Source organism: Rattus norvegicus, chromosome 1 (genome assembly GCF_021556685.1).
Source record: "Rattus norvegicus strain SHRSP/BbbUtx chromosome 1, alternate assembly SHRSP_T2T, whole genome shotgun sequence".
Lineage (NCBI taxonomy): Eukaryota > Metazoa > Chordata > Mammalia > Rodentia > Muridae > Rattus > Rattus norvegicus.
In genome coordinates, this window is record NC_141534.1 from 174,674,172 (window position 1) to 174,696,561 (window position 22,390).

The 22,390-nt window shown below is 39.0% G+C and overlaps 1 protein-coding gene across 1 annotated transcript; it reads left to right on the forward strand.

The window, feature by feature from the left end:
* The first annotated feature begins 21,168 nt into the window (after positions 1–21,168).
* On the forward strand, positions 21,169–22,101 carry Or5p53 (olfactory receptor family 5 subfamily P member 53). The gene is given in 1 exon segment (NM_001000734.1): positions 21,169–22,101. A coding segment is annotated over 1 exon segment (933 nt).
* The last annotated feature ends 289 nt before the right edge of the window (positions 22,102–22,390 follow it).

A 22,390-nucleotide genomic window follows, 5' to 3' on the forward strand; every position in this document is an offset into this window, starting at 1 on the left:
TTCAAACTATACCCTATTTCTAAGAGTCTTAGGTAGGTCCCACTCATAAGTTCCTGGGGGTTTTCTATTATCATAGGTTTCTTGCTTGGCCCAGAGATGCTCCCTCCTTCCAGTTGTTTTTCTCAGTATTCTTTCCCTCTCTACTCTCTTTACCTTATCCCTAATGTTCTCATGCCTTCCCCTTCCCCACCCAGGCCACTCCCTCCCTCTACTCTCTGATGTCTAAACTATTTCCCCTTCTTAGTGAGATTCAATCATTTCCCCTGGGACCTTCCATGTTACTTATCTTCTTTGGATCTGTGGCTTGTAGCTTTTTTTTTCTGGTTTCTCATGAGCAAGCAACAACTTTATTTTTTTCTCCTAAACTTATAGATCCCAGAAATATGTTTCAAGCAGTATCAAAATTACCACATAACTATATTCTATTTTTCTTCTGGTGAATGATTACAATGAGTATATGTAAGAAAATACATGTTCCCCAATACATCACATGAATAAACATTTTACATATTTCAAGTGAAAGAACAATTATTCCCAAGATCCCACATGCATTTCCAACTAAGCAACTTGTTATAGATTAGCAAAGCATAAGCAAACAGGGGAATATCCTCAGCCATTTTCTCTTATTAGAAAGCTACAATTTGTGGTTACGAGAGAATAGATTATTTTAGTATTTATCTTAAAGTGTAATCTCATAAGAATCTTAAAAGAATAATAAATCTAAGCTTTTATATAAAAACAGTTATTTCTACTGTGAATCCTCAAGAGGCATCTACTCATGAGCAATTTGTTCTTTTTTCTTTTATATTTTTTATTTTTATTAGATATTTTATTTATTTACATTTTACATGTTATCTTTTTTCCTGGTTTTCCCACTGGAAACCTCTGATCCCATCACCCCTTCCCCTGCTTCTATGAGGGTGCTCCTCCCTCACCTACTCTAGCCTCCCTACACTGCATTCCCCTACACTGGGACATCAAGCCCTCACAGGACCAAGGTCCTCTCCTCCCATTGTTGCCCAACAAGGCCCTTCTTTTCTATATATTCAGCTGAAGCTAAGGGTCCCTCAATGTGTACTCTTTGGTTGGTAGCTTAGTCCCTGGGAGCTCTGGGCCTTCTGATTGGTTGATTTTGTTGTTCTTCCTATGATGTTGCAAACCCCTTCAGGTACCTTTAGACCTTTTTATAACTCCTTCATTGGGGACCTATGCTTAGTCCAATGGTTGGCTATGAGCTTCTGCCTCTGTATTTGAGAGGCTCAGGCAGAGCTTTTCAGGAGACAGCTATATCAAGCTCTTGTCAGCAAGTACTTCTTGGCATCCGCAATAGTGTCTGTGTTTGGTGTTTGTATGTGGGATGGATCACAAGGATGGGCAGTCTCTGGATGGCCTTTCCTTCAGTCTCTGCTCCACAGTTTGTATTTCGTCCTGTAAGGACTGGAGACTTCACACTTTGGTCTTCCTTCTTCTTGAGCTTCAGGCGGTCTGTGAATTGTATCTTGGGTATTCTGAACTTTTGGGGTAATATCCACTTATCAGTGAATGCATATCAGATGTGTTCTTTTGTGATTGGGTTACCTCACTCAGTATGTTATTTTATAATTATATCCATTTGCCTAAGAATTTCATGAAGTCATTGTTTTTAATAGCTGAGTAGTACTCCAATGTGTAAATGTACCACATTTTCTGTATCCATTTCTTTGTTGAAGGACATCTGGGTTCTTTCCAGGTTCTCATTATTATAAATGAGGCTGCTATTAACATAGTGGAGCATGTGTCCTTGTTATATGTTAGGGCATATTTTGGGTGTATGCCCAGAAGTATAATAGCTGGGTCCTAAGGTCATACTATGTCTAATTTTCTGAGGAACCTTTAGACTGATTTACAGAGTGGTTGTACCAGTTTGCAATCCCACCAACAATAGAAGAGTGTTCCTCTTTCTCCACATCCTCACCAGCATCTGCTGTCGTTAGAGTTTTTGATCTTAGCCACTCTGACTGGTGTGATGTGGAATCTTAGGATCTTGTTTTGATTTGCATTTCCCTAATGACTAAGGATGCTGAACACTTCTTTAGGTGCTTCTTGACCATTTGATATTCCTCAGTTGAGAATTCTTTGTTTAGCTCTGCACCCCATTTTTAATAGGATTGTTTGGTTCTGTGGAGTCTAACTTCTTGAGTTCTTTGTATATATTGGATATTAGTCCTCTATCAGATGTAGGATTATTAAAGATCTTTTCCTAATCTGTTGGTTGATATTTTGTCCTATTGAGAATGTCCTTTGCCTTACAAAAGCTTTGCAATTTTAAGTGGTCCCACTTGTTTGTTGTTGATCTTAGAGCATAAGTCATTGGTGTTTTGTTCAGGAAAATTTCCCCTGTGTCCATGTGCTCAAGGCTCTTCTCCACTTTCTCTTCTATTAGTTTCACTGTATCTGGTTTTATGTGGACATCATTGATCCACTTGCACTTGTGCTTTATACAAGGCAAGAAGAATGGATCAACTTTCGTTCTTCTGCATGCTGATCACTGATTGAAAATGCTGTCTTTTTCCCACGGGATGGTTTTAGCTCCTTTGTCAAAGATCAAGTGACCATAGTTGTGTGGGTTCATTTCTGGATCTTCAGCTTTATTCCATTGATCTACCTGTCTGTCTCTGTACCAATACAATGCATGTTTTTATCATGATTGCTTTGTTATACAGCTTGAGTTCAGGGATGATGATTCCCCTAGATGTTCTTTTGTTGTTGAGAATAGTCTTAGCTATCCTGGGTTCTTGGTTATTCCAAATGAGTTTGCAAATGATTCTATCTTACTCTATGAAGAATTGAGTTGGAATTTTGATGGGGATTGCATTGATTCTGCATCCCTGGGATAAAGTCTATTTGATAAGGATATATGATTGTTTTGATGTGTTCTTGGATTCAGTTTGTGAGAATTTTATTGAGTATTTTTGCATTGATATTCACAAGGGAAATTGGTCTGAAGTTGTCTTTCTTTTTGAGTTTTTGTTTGGTTTAGGTATAGGTGTAATTGTGGCTTCATAGAATGAATTGGATAATATTCCTTCTGTTACTGCTTTGTGGAATAGTTTAAGAGTATTGGTGTTAGGTCTTCTTGGAAAGTCTGATGGAATTCTGCACTAAAGCCATCTGGTTCTGGGCTTTCTTTGGTTGGGAGACATTTAATGACTGCTTCTATTTCTTTAGCGGTTATGGGACTGTTTAGATGATTTATTTGATCCTGATTTAACTTTGGTACCTGAAGCCTGTTTAGGAAATTGTACATTTCATCCTGATTTTCCAGTTTTGTTAAGAATAGGCTTTTGTAGTAGAATCTGATGATATTTTATTTTATTATTTCCTGTTGATTTTCTTTTTACGGTCTATTAGATATTTTTTATTTACATTTCAAATGTTATTTCTTCCTGATTTCCCAGCAATAAGCCCCCATCCCTTCCCCTTCTTCCATAAGGGTGTTCCCCCTCCCCAAACATCCCCTTTTGTTTTTCACGTTTTCTTCATTCTGCCTGCTTTTTTTTCTTTAATTTTTTTGGGAGCCAAGGACCGAACCCAGGAGCTTTCTAGGCAAATGCTCTACCACTGAGCTAAATCCTCAACCCCAAATACCCTTTACCCCCAACATTCTCCTGCACTGGGGGGGTCCAGCCTTGTCAGGACCAAGGACTTCTCCTCCCATTGGTGCTCAACAAGACCATCTTCTGCTACATATGCAGCTGGAGTCGTGGGTCTGTCCATGTGTAGTCTTTGGATGGTGGTTTAATCCTTGGGAGCTCTGGCTGGTTGGAATTGTTGTTCTTATGGGGTTGCAAACTCCTTCAGCTCCTTTAATCCTTTCTTTAATTCCTCCAATGGGGATTCCATATGCAGATTCTCAGTTTAATGGTTTGCTGCTAGCATTTGCCTCTGTACTTGACATACACTGGCAGAGCCTCTCAGGAGACAGAGAGGTGGGGCAGGCTTTGAATGGCCATTCCTTCATTCTCTGCTCCAAACTTTGTCTCCATATCCCCATATCCCCTCCTGTGAATATTTTTCTTCACTATTTTAAGAAGGACTGAAGCATCTGCACTTTGGTTGTCCTTCTTCTTGAGTTTCATGTGGTCTGTGGATTTTATCTTGGGTAATTCAAGCTTTTGGGCTAATATCCACTTATCAATGAGTGAATACCATTTGTGTTTCTTTGTGATGGGTTAACTTACTCAGAATGATATATTTTTTCTATCTTTATTAGCTTGGGTATTTCTTATTTACATTTTGATTGTGATTCTATTTCCCGGTTTCCAAGCCAAGATCCCCCTAACCCCTCCACCTCCCCTACATTATGGGTGTTCCCCTCCCCATCCTTCCCCCATTACCGCCCTCCCCGCAACAATCACTTTCGCTGGGGGTCCAGCCTTGGCAGAACCAAGGGCTTCCCCTTCCACTGGTGCTCTTACTAGGCTATTCATTGCTACTTATGCGGTTGGAGCCCAGGGTCAGTCCATGTAGAGTCTTTGGGTAGTGGCTTAGTCCCTGGAAGCTCTGGTTAGTTGGCATTGTTGTTCATATGGGGTCTCAAGCCCCTTCAAGCTCTTTTAGTCCTTTCTCTGATTCCTTCAACGGGGGTCCTGTTCTCAGTTCAGTGGTTTGCTGCTGGCATTCACCTCTGTATTTGCTGTATTCTGCCTGTGTCTCTCAGGAGAGATCTGCATCCGGTTCCTGTCAGCCTGCACTTCTTTGCTTCATCCATCTTATCTAGTTTGGTGGCTGTATATGTATGGGCCACATGTGGGGCAGGCTCTGAATGGGTGTTCCTTCTGCCTCTGTTGTAAACTTTGTCTCCCTATTCCCTCCCAAGGGTATTCTTGTTCCCCTTTTAAAGAAGGAGTGAAGCACTCGCATTTTGGTCATCCTTCTTCAGTTTCCTGTGTTCTGTGCATCTAGGGTAATTTGAGCATTTAGGCTAATATCCACTTATCAATGAGTACATACAGTGTGTGTTTTTCTGTGATTGGGTTACCTCACTCAGGATGATATTTTCCAGATCCATCCATTAGCCTATGAATTTCATAAAGTAATTTTTTTGATAGCTGAGTAGTATTCCATTGTGTAGATGTACCACATTTTCTGTATCCATTCCTCTGTTGAAGGTCATCTGGATTCTTTCCAGCTTCTGGCTATTATAAATAAGGATGCTATAGACAGAGTGGAGAATGTGTATTTGTTATATGTTGGGTCATCTTTTGGGTATATGCCCAAGAGAGTTATAGCTGGGTCCTCAGGTAGTTCAATGTCCAATTTTCTGAGGAACCTCCAGACTGATTTCCAGAGTGGTTGTACCAGTCTGCAATCCCACCAACAATGAAGGAGTGTTCTTCTTTCTCCACATCCTTGCCAGCATCTGCTGTCACCTGAGTTTCTGATCTTAGCTATTCTCACTAGTGTGAGGTGAAATCTCAGAGTTGTTTTGATTTGCATTTCCCTTATGACTAAAGATGTTGAACATTTCTTTATGTTTCTCAGCCATTCGACATTCCTCCGCTGTGAATTACTTGTTTAGCTTTGAACCCCATATTTTAATAGGTTTATTTTTCTCCCTGCAGTCTAACATCACGAGTTCTTAGTATTTTTGGATATATGCCCTCTATCTGTTGTAGGATTGGTAAAGATCTTTTCCCAATCTGTTGGTTGCAGTTTTGTCCTAACCACAGTGTCCTTTGCTTTGCAGTTTTATGAGATCCCATTTGTCGATTCTTGATCTTAGAGCATAAGCCATTGGTGCTTTGTTTATGAAATTTGTTCCAGTGCCCATGTGTTCGAGATTCTTCCCCTCTTTTTCTTCTATTAGTTTGAGTGTATCTGGTTTGATGTGGAGGTCCTTGATCCACTTGGACTTAAGCTTTGTACAGGGTGATAAGAATGGATTGATCTGCATTCCTCTACATGCTGACCCACAGTTGAACCAGCACCATTTGTTGAAAATGCTATCTTTTTTCCATTGGATGGTTTTGGCTCCTTTGTCAAAATCAAGTGACCATAGGTATGTTGGTTCACTTCTGGGTCTTCAATTCTATTCCCCTAGTCTATCTGTCTGTCTCTGTACCAGTGCCATGTAGTTTTTAATCACTATTGCTCTGTAATACTGCTTGAGTTCAGGGATAGTGATTCCCCCTGAAGTCCTTTATTGTTGAGGATAGTTTTAGCTATCCTGAGTTTTTTGTTATTCCAGATAAATTTGCAAATTGTTCTGTCTAACTCTCTGAAGAATTGGATTGGTATTTTGATGGACGTTGCATTGAATCTGTAGATCACTTTTAGTAAAATGGCCATTTTTACTATATTAATCCTGCCAATCCATGAGCATGGGAGATCTTTCCAACTTCTGAGATCTTCTTCAATTTCTTTCTTCAGAGGCTTGACGTTCTTATCATACAGGTGTTTCACTTGCTTGGTTAGATCACACCAAGGTATTTTCTATTACTTGGGACTATCATGAAGGGTGTTGTTTCCCAATTTTCTTTCTCGGCTTGTTTCACTTTTGTGTAGAGGAAGGGTACTGATTTATTTGAGTTAATTTTATACCCAGGCACTTTGCTGAAGGTGTTTATCAAGTTTAGTAATTCTCTGGAGCAACTTTTGGGATCACTGAATTATACTATCATATCTTCCAGAAATAGTGATATTCTGACTTCTTCCTTTCCAATCTGTATCCTTTGATCTCCTTTTGTTGCCTGATTGCTCTGGCTATAACTTGAAGAACTGTATTGAATAAGTAGGGAGAGAATGTGCAGCCTTGTCTAGTCCCTGATTTTAGTGGGATCACTTCAAGTTTCTCTCCTTTTAGTTTAATATTAGCTACTGGTTTGCTGCATATGGCTTTTACTATGTTCAGGTATGGGCCTTGAATCCTATTCTTTCCAGGACTTTTATCATGAAGGGATGTTCAATTTTGTCAAATGCTTTCTCAGTATCTAATGCAATGATCATGTGGTTTTTATTTTTTAGTTTTTTTATATTGTGGTTTACGTTGATGGTTTTCCATATATTAAACCATCCCTGCATGCCTGGGATGAAGCCTACTTGTTCATGATGGATAATTGTTTTGATGTCCTCTTGGATTCGGTTTGCAAAAATTTAATTGAGTATTTTTTCATCGATATTCCTAAGGGAAGTTGGTCTGAAGTTCTCTTTCTTTGTTGGGTCTTTGTATGGTTTAGGTATAAGAGTAATTGTGGCTTCATAGAAGGAATTCGGTAGTGCTCCATCTGTTTCAATTTTGTGGAATAGTATGGATATTATTGGTATGAGGTCTTCTATGAAGATCTGATAGAATTATACACTGAACTGATCTGGCCCCGGGCTCTTTCTGGATGGGAGACTTTTAATGACTGCTTCTATTTCTTTAGGAGATATGGGGTTGTCTAGATGATTTATCTGTTCCTGATTTAACTTCGGAACTTAGTATCTGTCTAGAAAATTTTCCATTTCCTCCAGATTTTCAAGTTTTGTTGAATATAGGGTTTTGTACTAGGATCTGATGAGTTTTTGAATTTCCTCTGATTCTGTAGTTATGTCTCCCTTTTCATTTCTGATTTTGTTAATTTGGACATACTCTCTGTGTCCTCTCATTAGTCTGGCTAAGGGTTTATCTATCTTTTTGATTTTCTCAAAGAACCAACTTTTGGTTCTGTTGATTCTTTCTATGGTCCTTTTTGTTTCTACTTGGTTGATTTCATGTCTGAGTTTGATTATTTCCTGCCTTCTACTCCTCCTGGGTGTATTTGCTTCTTTTTGTTCTAGAGATTTTAGGTGTGCTGTCAAGCTGCTGACATATGCTCTCTCCTGTTTCTTTCTGCAGGCACTCAGAGCTATGAGTTTTCCTCTTAGCACAGCTTTCATTGTGTCCCATAAGTTTGGGTATGTTGTACCTTCATTTTCATTAAGTTCTAAGAAGTCTTTAATTTCTTTCTTTATTTCTTCCTTGACCAGGTTATCATTGAGTAGAGCATTGTTCAACTTCCATGTATATGTGGGCATTCTTCCTTTATTGTTAGTGAAGACCAGCCTTAGCCCGTGGTGGTCTGATAGGACGCATGGGATTGTTTCTATCTTTCTGTATCTGTTGAGGCCTGTTTTATGACCAATTATATGGTCAGTTTTGGAGAAAGTACCATGAGGTGCTGAAAAGAATGTATATCCTTTTGTTTTAGGATAGAATGTTCTGTAAATATCTGTTAAGTCCATTTGGTTCATGACTTCTCTTAATCTGTCTATGTCTCTGTTTAATTTCTGTTTCCATGACCTGTCCATTGATGAGAGTGGGGTTTTGAAATGTTCTACTATTATTGTGTGAGGTGCAATGTGTGCTTTGAGCTTTAGTAAGGTTTCTTTTCTGTATGTAGGTGCCCTTGTATTTGGAGCATAGATATTTAGGATTGAGGGTTTATCTTGGTGGATTTTGCCTTTGATGAATATGAAGTTTCCTTCCTTAGCTTTTTTTGATGAGTTTTCTCTGAAAATCAATTTTATTCGATATTAGAATGGCTACTCCAGCTTGCTTCTTCAGACCATTTGCTTGGAAATTTGTTTTCCAGCCTTTCTCTCTGAAGTAGTGTCTGTCTTTGTCTCTGAGGTGTGTTTCCTGTAGGCAGCAGAATTCAGGGTCCTCATTTCATATCCAGTTTGTTTATCTGTGTCTTTTTGTTTGGGGAATTGAGTCCACTGATGTTGAGAGCTATTAAGGAATAAGTTATTGTTGCTTCCTGTTATATTCATGTTTGGATGTGAGATTATATTTATATGCTTTTCTTCTCTTTGTTTTGTTGCTAGATGATTAGTTTCTTCCTTTTTCTAGGGTAAAGCTTGCCTCCCTGTGTTGGGCTTTACCATTTATTATCCTTTGTAGTGCTGGATTTGTAGAAAGATATTGTGTAAATTTGGTTTTTTCATGGAATATCTTGGTTTCTCCATCTATGTTAATTGAGAGTTTTGCAGGATACAGTAACCTGGGCTGGCATTTGTGTTCTCTTAGTGTCTGTATGACATCTGTCCAGGATCTTCTGACTTTCATAGTCTCTGGCGAGAAGTGTGGTGTGATTCTGATAGGTCTGTCTTTATATGTTATTTGACCTTTTTCCCTTACTGCTTTTAAAATTCTTTCTTTATTTTGTGCATTTGGTGTTTTGACTATTATGTGATGGGAGGGGTTTCTTTTCTGGTCCAATCTATTTGGAGTTCTGTAGGCTTCTTGTATGTTTATGGGCATCTCTTTCTTCAGGTTAGTAAAGTTTTCTTCTATGATTTTGTTGAAGATATTTACTGGTCCTTTGAGCTGGAAGTCTTCACTCTCTTCTATACCTATTATCCTTAGGTTTGATCTTCTCATTGAGTGCTGGATTCCTGTATGTTTTGGACCAATAGCTTGTTCCGTTTTACATTATTTTTGACAGTTGTGTCTATGATTTCTATGGAATCTTCTGCTCCTGAGATTCTCTCTTCTATGTCTTGTATTCTGTTGTTGATGCTTGTATCTGTGGCTCCTTGTCTCTTCTTTTGGTTTTCTATATCCAGGGTTGTCTCCCTGTGTGCTTTCTTCATTACTTCTATTTCCATTTTTAATTCCTTCAACTGTTTGATTGCGTTTTCCTGAAATTCTTTCAGGGATTTTTGTGATTCCTCTCTATATGCTTCTCCTTGTTTATTTATGTTTTCCTGCATTTCTCTAAGGGAGTTCTTCATACCTTTCTTGAAGTCCTTCAGCATCATGATCAAATATGATTTTAAATCTAGATCTAGCTTTTCTGGTGTGTTTGCATATTCATTGTGCGCTTTGGCGGGAGAATTGGGCTCTGATATTGCCATGTAGTCTTGGTTTCTGTTGCTTGGGTTCCTGTGCTTGCCTCCTGCCATCTCTGGTGTTACTTTGTTCTTCTATTTCTGACAGTGGCTAGACTGTCCTATAAGCCTGTGTGTCAGGAGTGCTGTAGACCTGTTTTCCCATTTTCTTTCAGCCAGTTATGGGAACAGTGTGTCCTGCTTTCGGGCATGTAGTTTTTCTTGTCTACAGGTCTTCAGCTGTTCCTGTGGGCCTGTGTCCTGAGTTTACCAGGCAGGTCACTTGGAACAGAAAAGTTGGTCTTACCTGTGGTTCAGAGGCTCAAGTTTGCTCATGGGTGTTGCTTTTGAGCTCTCCACGAGGGCAGCAACCAGCAGGACCTGTGCTGCCTTTTCTGGGAGCCCCCTTGCACTGGGTTCCCAGATGGCATTAGGTGTTTTCCTCTGGAGTCAGAAATGTGGGCAGAGTATAGTCTCCTCTGGCTTCCCAGGCATGTCTGCCCCTCTGAAAATTTAGCTTTTCCTCCCATGGGATTTGGGTGCAGAGAACTGTTGATCAGGACCCTTCAGGTCCGGGCGGTGTCTGGAGCGCCAGGGACCTGCAGCTTCAGTGCCCCTATCTTCTGGTTTCCAGAGGCCGTATACAGTTTCCTCTTGGGCCAGGGATGTGGGCAGGGGTGGGCAGTATTGTTGGTCTCTCCTGCTCTGAAGTCTCAGGAGTGCCCACTTGTTCGAGCGGTGAGCTCTCTTCCCAAGGGGTTTGGGAGCAGTGAGCTGCGGGCTGGGATCAGCGAGGTTGGGTCTCCAGCTAAACACCAGAAGTTTCTGGTCCCAGATGAATTTTGCCTCTGTGTGTCATGAGACTACCAGGCAGGTCGCTTGGAGCAGAAAAGTTGGTCTTACCTGTGGTCCTATGGCTCAAGTTTCCTCGTGGGTGGTTGCTTTTGAGCTCTCCTTGAGGGCGGCAACCAGGAGGGCCTGTGCCACCTTTTCCAGGAGCCCAGTGCACTGGGGTCCCAGATGGCATTAGGTGTTTTCCTCTGAAGTAAGAAATGTGGGCAGAGTGTAGTCTCTTCTGGCTTCCCAGGCATGTCTGCCCCATTTGAAGGTTTAGCTCTCCCTCCCACGGGATTTGGGTGCAGAGAACTGTTGATCTGGTCCCTTCAGGTCCGGGCGGTGTCTGGAGCATGGGGGACCTGCATCTCCAGTGCTCCTATATTCAGGTTCCCAGAGTCCATATACGATGGATGATTTTTTTGATGTGTTCTTGGATTTGTTTGTGAGTATTTCATTGATTATTTTTGCATCAATATTCACAAGGAAAATATGTCTGTAATTCTTTCTTTGTTTTGTGGTTTAGGTAGCGGGGTAATGGTAGCCTAGTAAAATGAATTTGGCAATATTTCTTCTGTTTTTATTTTGTAGAATAATTTGAGTAATATTGGCATCATTCTGTCTTTGGAAGTCCAGTAGAATTCTCTACGAAAACAATCTGGCCCTGGGATTTAATTTGTTAAGAGCCTTTTAATGATTGCTTCAATTTCCTTAGTAGTTATAGGTCTATTTAAATTGTTTATCTAATCTTGACTTAGATTGATAAGTGCTATAGAAGAAAAAAATGTTCATTTCTTGTAAACTTTTCCACTAATTAATTTATCATTCAGTTTATATCCTGATTACAGCCTGCTCCAATTTCTCACCTCATACAGTTCTTCCCCATTTCCTCCTCTTCTTCTCCTCTGAGAAGAGGGAAGGGCCACTTTGGTTACCAATCCATCTTGGCACATCAAGTTACTGAAGGACTGTTCCATTTCCCTTGAGGCTAGAGGCAAGTCAGCCAGTTAGGGGAACAGGATCCATGGTCAGACAACAGAGTCAGGGACAGTCCCCACTCCTTTGGGGACAGGATCCACATAAAGACTAAGTTGTATATCTGCTATATATGTGTGCAGGGGGGCTCGTTCCAGTTCATGTATACTGTTTGAAGCCCCTAAAAGACCAGGTTCGTTGACTCTATTGGTCTTCCTATAGAGTTCCTATCCTCCTGGGTCTCTCAATTCTTGCCCAACTCTTCCGCAAGACTCCCCAAGCTCCATCTAATGCTTGGCTGTGGGTCTCTGCAACTGTTTTGCTCAGCTCATAATTACAGCGTCTCAAAGGACAGATAAGCTAGGTTCATGTCTGCAAGCATAACTGAATATCATCAATGGGGTCAGATATTGATTCTTGCCCATAGGATGGGTCTCAATTTGATCATTGGTTGTTCCTGTCCCTAGTCCCTGTTTTATCCCTGTTCCTGTACTTCTCGTTGGCAGAACTAAATTTGGGTTGAATGTTTTGAGTGGTGCTTGGTGTCTTTATTCCTCCACTGGAGTCCTGACTGGCCACAGGAGGTGGCCACTTCAGGCTCCATATTCCCTCCTGCTAGGAGTCTCAACTAGAGTCACCCTTGTAGTCTCCCTGGAGTCTCTCCCATTCCAGATCTCTAGCATGTCCTAGATATGTCGTGTCATGTTCTGCCACTTCAAGACATTAATTTTGATTTACTCTCCCAGCTCTCTCATATCAGCTCTTATTGTTGAGGAGAGAGAGAGAGAGAGAGAGAGAGAGAGAGAGAGAGAGAGAGAGAGAGAGAACAATAGGTATACTAGCTTGCTTTTTGGGTTCATTTGCTTCGAAAATCTTTTTCCAAACCTTACTCCTAGGTAATGTCTATCTTTGATATGTAAGTGTGTTTCTTGAATACAGCAGAAGAATGGATTCTGTTTTTGCATCCATTTTGATAGTCAGTGTCTTTTTATTGGGAAATTGAGTTCATTGATATTGGGAGATATTAATGGCCAATCATTATTAATTTCTTTTATTTTGCTGTTGGTGTTTGTAGTGGGTCTGTATGTGTGTGTGTTTGTGTGTGTGTGTGTGTGTGTGTGTGTGTGTGTGTGTGTGTGCGTGCGTGCCTCTCTTCCTCTGTGGGGAGCGGGTGTGGTGGTAGTCCCAAGATGGCGCCCGGGACTGCAGCTAAGTCTCATGACTAGCACCTGACTTCCTCAGACACCTGAAACTAGCCACGTCCATTGTGAGAGCTGCTCTGGCACACCATGATGCAAGATCAGGCCATGTGACGTGGACCTATGAACTGAGATTATGCAGACTGGACTGACGAGGCGGAGTTGAGGGAGGATATAAGGGAGTGTGCTCAGGGAGAGAGTGTGAGGGGAGAGGGAAGAAAAGAAAAGAAAGATTCCTGCTTGCATGCTGTAAGGTTCCTGAATAAACTGCTTTGAGAAGAGCGCTGTGTCGTTGCTCTTTTCTGTAGGTTGGAGACAGAAGCGACATTCCTTTGGTTTTGCTGTTCTGATAGTACTTGTTTTCTGTATTGTGGTTTTGGGTATAGTTAACCTTGTGTCTGAAATTTTCTTCTAGTACTTATGTATGGCTGGATTTGTTGATAGATGTTTAAATTTGACTTTGTCATAGAATATCTTGTTTTCTCCATCTATGGTGATTGAACAATTTGCTGGGTATAGAGGTCTGGACTGGTATCTGTGATTCTTTTGTCTCAGAAGAAATATGTCTGACTTTTATTGTGTTTGAAGAGAAGTTGGGTATAAGTCTAATGAGTTTATCTTTATGTATTACTTGGCTCTTTTTCACTTGCTTGTAGTTTTTTATAGTCTTCCTTTGTTGGGTATATTTTGTGTTTTGATTAATATGTGATAAAAGAACTTTCTTTTCTGTTCCAATCTGCTCAGTGTTCTGTAAGCTTTGTATATTTTTATAGGAATGTTCTTCTTTAGTTTAGGGGATTTTTTCTATGATTTTGTTTAAAATGTTTTCTGGACTTTTGAGCTAGGAATCTTATCCTTTTTCTACTCCTATCATTCTTAGTTTTGGTCTTCTTTAGTGTGTAGGTTTCATGAACTTCTAAAATTTAATATTTTCTCTGACAAAAGTATCTGTCCTTCTATCAAGTCTTTAATGCCTGAGATTTTCTCTTCCATCTCTCCTATTCTTTTGGTGATGCTTGCATCTGTAATTCCTGTTTGGTTAGCTAGATATTCTACATCCAGAATCTCCTCAGCTTGTGTTTTCTTTATGCTTTTCTTTCCATTACAAGTCTAGAATACATATCATTAATTTCTTTCAATGATGTGACTGTTTTTTCCTGTTTTCTATGGCATTATTTAAGGGATTTCTTGATTTTCACTGATTTTTAAAAAAAAAATCATTTCCTTTATTTTTAAAAGGGAGTTTTTCATTGATATTCTTTTTAAGAAGCTCTATCATCTTCATGAAATTGGTTTCAATGTTGATTCTTTGTGCTTCAGCTTTGTTAGAATATTTAGGGTTGCTGTAATAGGACAGTTGATCTCTGGTGGTACTATATCACAAAGCTTTGTTTGTTTGTGTTCTTACACTGGCATCTAGGTATGTTTTTGGGATGAATATTGGTCTAATTGCCAATTACCTGTTTTGTTTTTGTTGGATGCATATTTGTGTCTTGTTGTATGTTTTCTCTTAGTTCTTCTGGTCATCATGATCTGTGTTTCTGGTGGCACATGTAACCTCTTCTCCAGCAGAGAGTTTCCGTCAGAGTTGGAGACTGGAGTTCAAGAAACTAAGATGGTTTTTGGTTCATTTTGGGGTCTCTGTTATTCTGACTGCCATGGCTTGCACTTGAACTTGGCATGGAGTTATGGTAGTGGGGTGGCCAGTGGACAGGCAGGCACATATCAATCATGTGGGATTTGGGGTTCTGTACCTAGGGCATGGAGAGTCTTGAGGGAAGGTAGGGATTTTGTGTGTTCTTATTATCCCTGGGTCCTATAATCTAATCCATGAGTCTATATATCTATTTGTGTTCCTATCTCATTCAGGCTTTTATTTATTAATTTTATGTCTGTGCATGTGTGCATAACTTCATGCACAGGTGTGATTTATATTGTGTATATATTTCAATGTATTGTGTGGCTGACTGTGTTTGTACATGTGTATGTAGACACCAGAGGAGGATGTTGAATGTCTTTCACTGTTACTATAATTTTCATTTTCGTGAGAAAGATCCTTTCTTTGGATCAGAACTGTGCATTTTTGATTTGGCTCTCAGCCCAGTGAGATCATAAGATATGCTGGTATTTGCTTTGGTTCTGAGGTTACTACATACAGGCTTGCATAGCCACAAGACCTGAAGCTTGATGTTTTAGCTAAGTTCTCTGGCTATTGAGATTCTCCAATCTTCTGTCTCTGCTTATCTCACTTCTCTTCAATGCTGTAGTTATAAATGTGCACAGTAGAACCTGATCTTACAGAGGTTCTGGGATTTCAAATTCATGTCCCCATACTCCAACCACAAGGATTTTACTCAATGAGGTGCCTCCCAGCCCATTCTCATGTACTTTTTGGGAATATTTCTTGAATAATCTGTCAGACTACACCTATCAACTAGTAAGGGTTTGCAGAAAATATTATTTAAAAAGACAGCATACTTTTGAACTTATGGATCTTCTAGGAATTGTTCTCATGACTGTAAGAACAACTATATGTTAACCCTTTATGTTAGGGGAAAAAGGAAAAGACACACCAAAGGCTTAAAAATGTTCACACTTAAAAATGAGGAAATATTTAAAAGGAAAGACAATTAACTGCATTAAAGCATTATAAACTTTACACACCTATTGCAATATAATGAATAAATATCCTGATAAATGTAGTAGGTACAACACCAACACAAAATCTCCAATAGCCTTTCTATGTACTAAATGGAGAAAGAAATCAGGAAAAATAGCCCAAACTAAAGTATTGAAAGTCTTGTATGATGAAAATGTTAAAACACTGAAGAAATTAAAAAAGACACTTGAAGAGTAGCAGAATTAGTATTGTAAAATTAGCTTATCTTGCTAAAAGTGATCTACAGAGTCAACATAATCCCAAAAGACATTTTTCACATATATAGAAAATCTGATGGTAAAGGTTACAAGAAAGCACAAAAGCCAATATAACACTGAGCAGAAAGAGCAAGTTGGAAGATATCACTATAATTGATTTCAATCATATGACAGAGCCATAATTCCTGTATTGTACTGTAACAGAGACAGACATACAGATCAATGCAATAAAATGCAGAACACAGAAACAAAGGCAAATAGTTATTGCCGTACAATTTTGACAAAAGGTTAAAGAAAATAAATAAAAATAGTTGCCAAAAGCAAGGTTCTTTAACAAATAATGCTAGAGAAACTGGATTTCCACATGACAAAGAATGAAACCATACTTTCACTCTGAACAACAACAACAACAACAACAACAACAACAACAACAGAATCTATTCAAAGTGGATCAAAGACAACTTAATACTTGAAACCTGCAACTTCTGGAGGATAACATGTTTGATGCACTCAAGATACAGATACATAAAGACCTTATGAAAAAGACAGTGGTAGCACAGTGGATAATCCCTGGAAGTGAAAAAGGGACTATATGAACTAAAACTCCTATGCAGCAGAGGAAACAATTATAAGAGTGAAGAGACATCATGTAGAATGGCAAACATTATTGCCTACCTACAATCATATAGAGGTTTAATATCTAGACTCTATAAGAAATTGTAAAAATTAAACACTGAAAAACAAATCATCCAATCATCAGAAAGTCTAATAAACTCAATTTATAAACTCAACAAAAGAAGAAATGTAAATGGTCAACAAATATTTGAGAAAGTGTTCAACATACTTTGCTGTCCAAGAAATGCAATCTATAACAGTACTATGAAATTCATCTCATCCTGCTTTGAATGGCCATCATAAGGAAACTGAATGGAAATGAATAATGATGGATATGTGGGGGACTGGAAAACTCTTATCCCTGGAGGCAAGTAAACTGGCTTAATCACTATAGAAATCAATGTTGAGGTTTCTAAAATATTTGAGAGTGGAGTTCTAACATGACTATATGATTTTTGGTAAAAATCAGAGCAATCTAAATCAACATGCTAAGAAGATACCTACACATCCATCTTTACCATGTTATAATTCACAATAGTTATGCTATGGCACAAACCTAAGTGTTGACAAATGTACAAAGACACAGAAATGTGTTACACACACACACACACACACGTGCACGTGTGCACATGCACATGCACTTGTATCCACATGCACACAGGTGCACACATGCACACACATGCAGATGCAATGGAATTTATCTTTTGGTCATGAAGAATGAATACAATTTAAAGTATGGATGGAGCAGGAGATAACTATATAAGAAAGTTTCGTCAGTATCCTGGAACACAAATATCAGGTTTTGTTTCATCTGCTGAATCTAGAATTCATTTTTATATAGGTATATGTCTGTATGCAGGTATACATATATTCATGCAGAATGTGAAAGCAAAATGGACTACAATGAGAGAGGGAAACAATTTTAAGGGAAGGGAAATATAGAGGATGTATGAGATGGAAACAGGATGCATATGATATTATGGCATTAAGGGGATTGTTTTAAAGGATGATTATGGACCAGTAGGAGTGACACTGGGAATAGAATAGGTAGTTGGATGATTAAAGCCCAAAATTTCATAGTGTATGTGTACAAAAATGCCGTATTGAAACTGGTTACTTTGTATTCTAGCTTAAATTTAATAAAAAAGAAGCTCAAGGGATAGTTCAGTGGTTTAATGCTTCCAGAGAACACGAGTTCAATACACAGTACCCATATTAGGTGGTTTATAACTGCCAGTAAGTCTACCTCTAAGGGATTTAATCCCCTCTTTTAGAATTGCAGTTATATGTGCCATCACCCACATATGTAGGCACAATGCAATGTTAACTTAATCAAAATAAATCCTTAAGAATTAGTAAGATGATACAAACTGCTATTGCAAGCAATAAATTTAACCATATAGTCATTGAAATCATAATGATATTGGGGAAATTTTGTATATGTTTTAAAGTTAATTCTAAAATTTATGTAGATATGAATAACAATTGAAAAGGTGAAATAAATGTAGATAAGAATAAGGTTTGATTATTTTCAACATATGGTTGAACATACAAACTCAGAAGAACCAGACATGTTTCTGTTTTGCAGTTCTTTATAGTTTATGGTTCTTGTGCTGTACTCTACTTTTGTCCCAAAGAAAGTATTTCTTTCATATTTAGCTCTAGAAATTTACTTTCTTTTGTTTGTATCTATATCAATGGCAATTTTTAAGTTAATTTTCTTTTGTGGTAGAACATAGGACTAGTGGGTCATCTCCCTTTCTTTGTGAATTTTTGACTATGTTACTAACAATTTCTGGATCCACAGTGGGATCCATGTCAATGAGCTTGCTACCAGGGTTCTAGTAAATAAGAACCATTGCTCTTCTCTGTATGAATATCTAACTCCAGTACCATGGACTACAGGGTTGGGGTTAAGATGTAGGCTCACATCAACACATCAACACACTCACACACACACACACACACACACACACACACACAGAGAGAGAGAGAGAGAGAGAGAGAGAGAGAGAGAGAGAGAGAGAGAGAGAGAGAGACTGCAGATGTGCTGAGTTTGTTGTATTTCCTTAGGGTCCATGGGAGTACTGCTAAGTTGGGGCAGTCAGAAGTGTCAATGACTGTGTAGGCTGTACTAAAAAATATATCATAGTTTTAGTGAATGGGTGAATTGAAGCTAAGATCTTTAAATTTGTCTTTATGATCAGAAGTACCTTTTATTCATACAGGTTGTGGTCTTAGACTGTGCTTGACAGAAATTGAAGCTGCCTCACAGAGCCATTTCAAGATCTACCGTGATCCTATATGCACCTGTGGGAAAAGAAAAATTCTCTGGTGGCTTTGTGTTGAAGAATATACATATGGTCAAATGATCCTACAATAGGCATGAAATAAATGTCTGAATAAATGTAGAATAAGAGGGCAGACAATGATATTTATGTACACCACAATAATCACTTTCAGGTGCTCTGCAGTCTCTTATTCTTCAAAGAATCATAGAAATGTTGGATGCTTACATCAAACCCTTAAGACACGGAGAGGAAGGAAGAGTATTTGGGTGAATTGAGTCAAGTATTTAATGTACAGGATGTATTGTCCACAAAGCAATGTGGGTACTCAGGTACTTTAGAAGGCCTAAGTTGCTGTATTGAGTGGTAGGAAGATATAGGTTCAAGATACCTAAAAATGGTGAATATTATATACAGAATTTTGTCATCATCATAATGCTTCTTCAGGAAAATGAACAATAGCTTGAAGTAATATGTCCATTATTTACTATTTTGTCTTTCATTTTGAATATGGCTTTTAAATTTGATTCAAAGTTTAACTGAAATGTCCTCTTATATTACCATACTAGTTAGCATAAATTAACAAAGTTTTTTAGTTTTTATGGATGTCCTATATTCTTCTGGGAAACTAAAGCCATTTCATTGGATTTTGATAAACAAGGAGAAAGATTTTGAAAGTACATCATAGCACATCATAGAAAGTAAATGACCCCTAGGGATGACTAGCCAGGCCTAATGAGTCACTTGGTTCCAGAAATCATACTAAAAAAACAAATTAAAAATAAAAGCTCAGAAATCTATGGGCCTGCATCTCAAAGGGACAGATTGAAATAGCCCCAAGGGTTTGCCATGAATGCTAAGAGCCTCTTTTCTCTCCTTTCATGCTCAAAGACATCCATCACCATCTTCACGGCATGTATATCCTTGTCCAGTGAGAGTACTCAGTAGTTCACTTTGTATTCAGCCTCTAATTTTTTATTAAGTTAAATGGAATACACCTTCATAAAGTCCCTTTTGGAATTCAGCGTCACAACTCTGTTTCTACATGGTAAGTGGAAGAGCGATGGATTATAATGAAAAGGATATTAATTGGTGGAAGAAGGTGAGCAAGAGAAGCCCTGTGGTGTTCCTGATACAGCTAAACTAGTTGAACCTTGGAACCCAGGAAAGTATTAGTTGATTACAGCCAAATTTTTGGCTAATTAGCCATTGCTAAGCTTGAGAACTGAGAATATGAGAAACAAAATCTGCAGGAAGAGCCTGATACTTAAGTTGCAGTAGGTGTCTAGTCCTATGTCCCCTGTTTACTATCAGAAGTGACTGGTGCTATAAGGAGAGAGGATATTAGAGGGGTCAGTGTCTAACCCATGGTTACTAGCAAAACACCAGTCTAGAGATCAGCAACACAGCGTATAGTTGGGAGTAAGAGAAGGTCAAGTATGGGTCAGTAAGTACACATGAGAGTGACTTAGTCCAGACTCGGACAGGCAGTGGAGACTCCACTTACTTGGAGAAGCTCGATAGAAAATTCTGGCATGTGGAAAGGACAGTTATGCTCTCCAAAACATGGAAGAGTTGCAAGCACCGTCTTTCCTTTTTATTTCATTTAATAAATCCCTCCCGTCAGGGTTCAGGGAACCCTGTGGAAGAGCAGGCAGAAAGATGCAAGAGTCTGATGGGGTAGAAGACAGCAAGAAAACAAGGCCTTCTAAATCCTCATGTTCCATGTTCCTATGAGCTCACAGAGACAGGGACAGCATGGACAGGGCCTGCATGGCTCTGCAAGGTTCTGTATGCGTAATATTTTGTGGACACCAGTTTAGTGTTTTATGGGATTCTTGAGTGAATGAGTGGGTCTCTGTTTCTTCTCTTCAGTTCTTTCATTGTTTTATTTTTGTTGTTGTAGTTCTATTTCAATGGGTTATTTTTTGTTCTATCTACTATTCTACACTATACTATTATATTAATATATTCCAGTTGACACCTGTTATATTTCTAAGGAGATGTAGAAATTTAGTAGATCCAGATGGAAGGAAAGGAGGGGTGGACCTGGGAAGAGGAGAGGAAGGGGTACCGATGATCAGGATGGGTTATATTAGAAAAAATAAATTTTTAATAAAAGGAAAAAGTTATTTATCATAGCTACATGACAAAATACCTCTGTTGGCTTGTAGATTTCATTTCTTTTGATATCCACACAAAGCTGGAGTATATGGACAAATAACATCACTGAACGAACAGAAAACTACTATGTGCAGGTTAATCCATTCGGCAAAGTGCCTTGTCTGACTCCATTCCCTAGGACGCTGAAGCCAGCACAGAATGACTCCTAATGCTGTCACAATGAAAGCAGGATCAGCGTCATTGCACATCAAACCTGGAAGCACAATAATCTGTGCATAACCTTCTTCTTCAGACAAAAGTATTTTCAGAGATAACCTTGAATAAGTATGAGAACAATCAAAGAAATCCAACAATGTGCAAACTGAGAACATTATAAATATAAATATTTTCATTTCCCTCAACAGGAAAAATTCACACAAGAGATGGAGGCTGAAAACCACACCACTGTGGCAGAGCTAGTCATCTTGGGACTAACAGAGGACCCTAAGCTGTGTATAGTCTTTTTTGTGATATTTCTAGGAGTATACATTGTCACTTTAGTAGGCAATATCAGCATCATCACATTGATAAGAATTTCCTCCCAGCTGCAAACACCCATGTATCTATTCCTCAGCCATCTGGCTTTTGTAGACATTTTATATTCAACTTCAGTCTCAGTCATAATGCTTATGGAGCTCCTTGGACATGGGCTGGTCCTACCTGTGACAGCCTGTGCAGCTCAGCTCTGTATTACAGTGTCGTTTGGGTCAGCTGAGTGCTTCCTACTGGCTGCCATGGCCTATGATCGCTATGTCGCAATCTGCTCACCTCTCCTCTATTCAACACTCATGTCCTCTAGAGTCTATTTTCTATTGTTGGGAATGTCCTATGTTGGTGGCTGTACAAATGGTTGGACATTTACTGGTTGTTTGTTAAATCTGTCCTTCTGTGGACCAAATCAGATAGATCACTTTTTCTGTGACTTCTCTCCTTTGCTGAAACTTTCCTGCTCAGATGTCTCCATTATTGGAATCATCCCCTCTATCTCTTCTGGCTCCATTATTGTGGTGACCATTCTTGTCATAGCTGTTTCCTACATCTACATTCTTATCACCATCCTGAAGATGCGGTCCACTGAGGGCCGCCACAAGGCCTTCTCCACCTGCACCTCCCACCTCACTGCAGTCACTCTCTACTATGGGACCATTACCTTCATTTATGTGATGCCCAAGTCTAATTACTCTACTGAACAGAACAAGGTGCTCTCTGTATTCTACACAGTGGTGATTCCTATGCTGAATCCCCTCATCTATAGCCTGAGAAACAGAGATGTAAAGGAGGCCCTGAGGAAAGCAACTGTCAGAGTTTATACATAGATTCTCTTGAATTCAAGAAATTTGTGGTGATTTCCATTATCCACGACATACTGAGTATTTATTAAATGATAACTAACTGATTGCTTGATATTAAATCCGGTTTAAATCAGACTAAATTTTAATTTCTTTCATGTGAACTCACTTCTTTCTCACAACAACCTAAATACATAGTCTTGTTGTTGCTGTTGTGGTGGTGTTGGTGGTGTTGGTGGTGTTGGTGGTGGTGGTGGTGGTGGTGGTGGTGGTGGTGTGTGTGTGTGTGTGTGTGTGTGTGTGTGTGTGTGTAAAT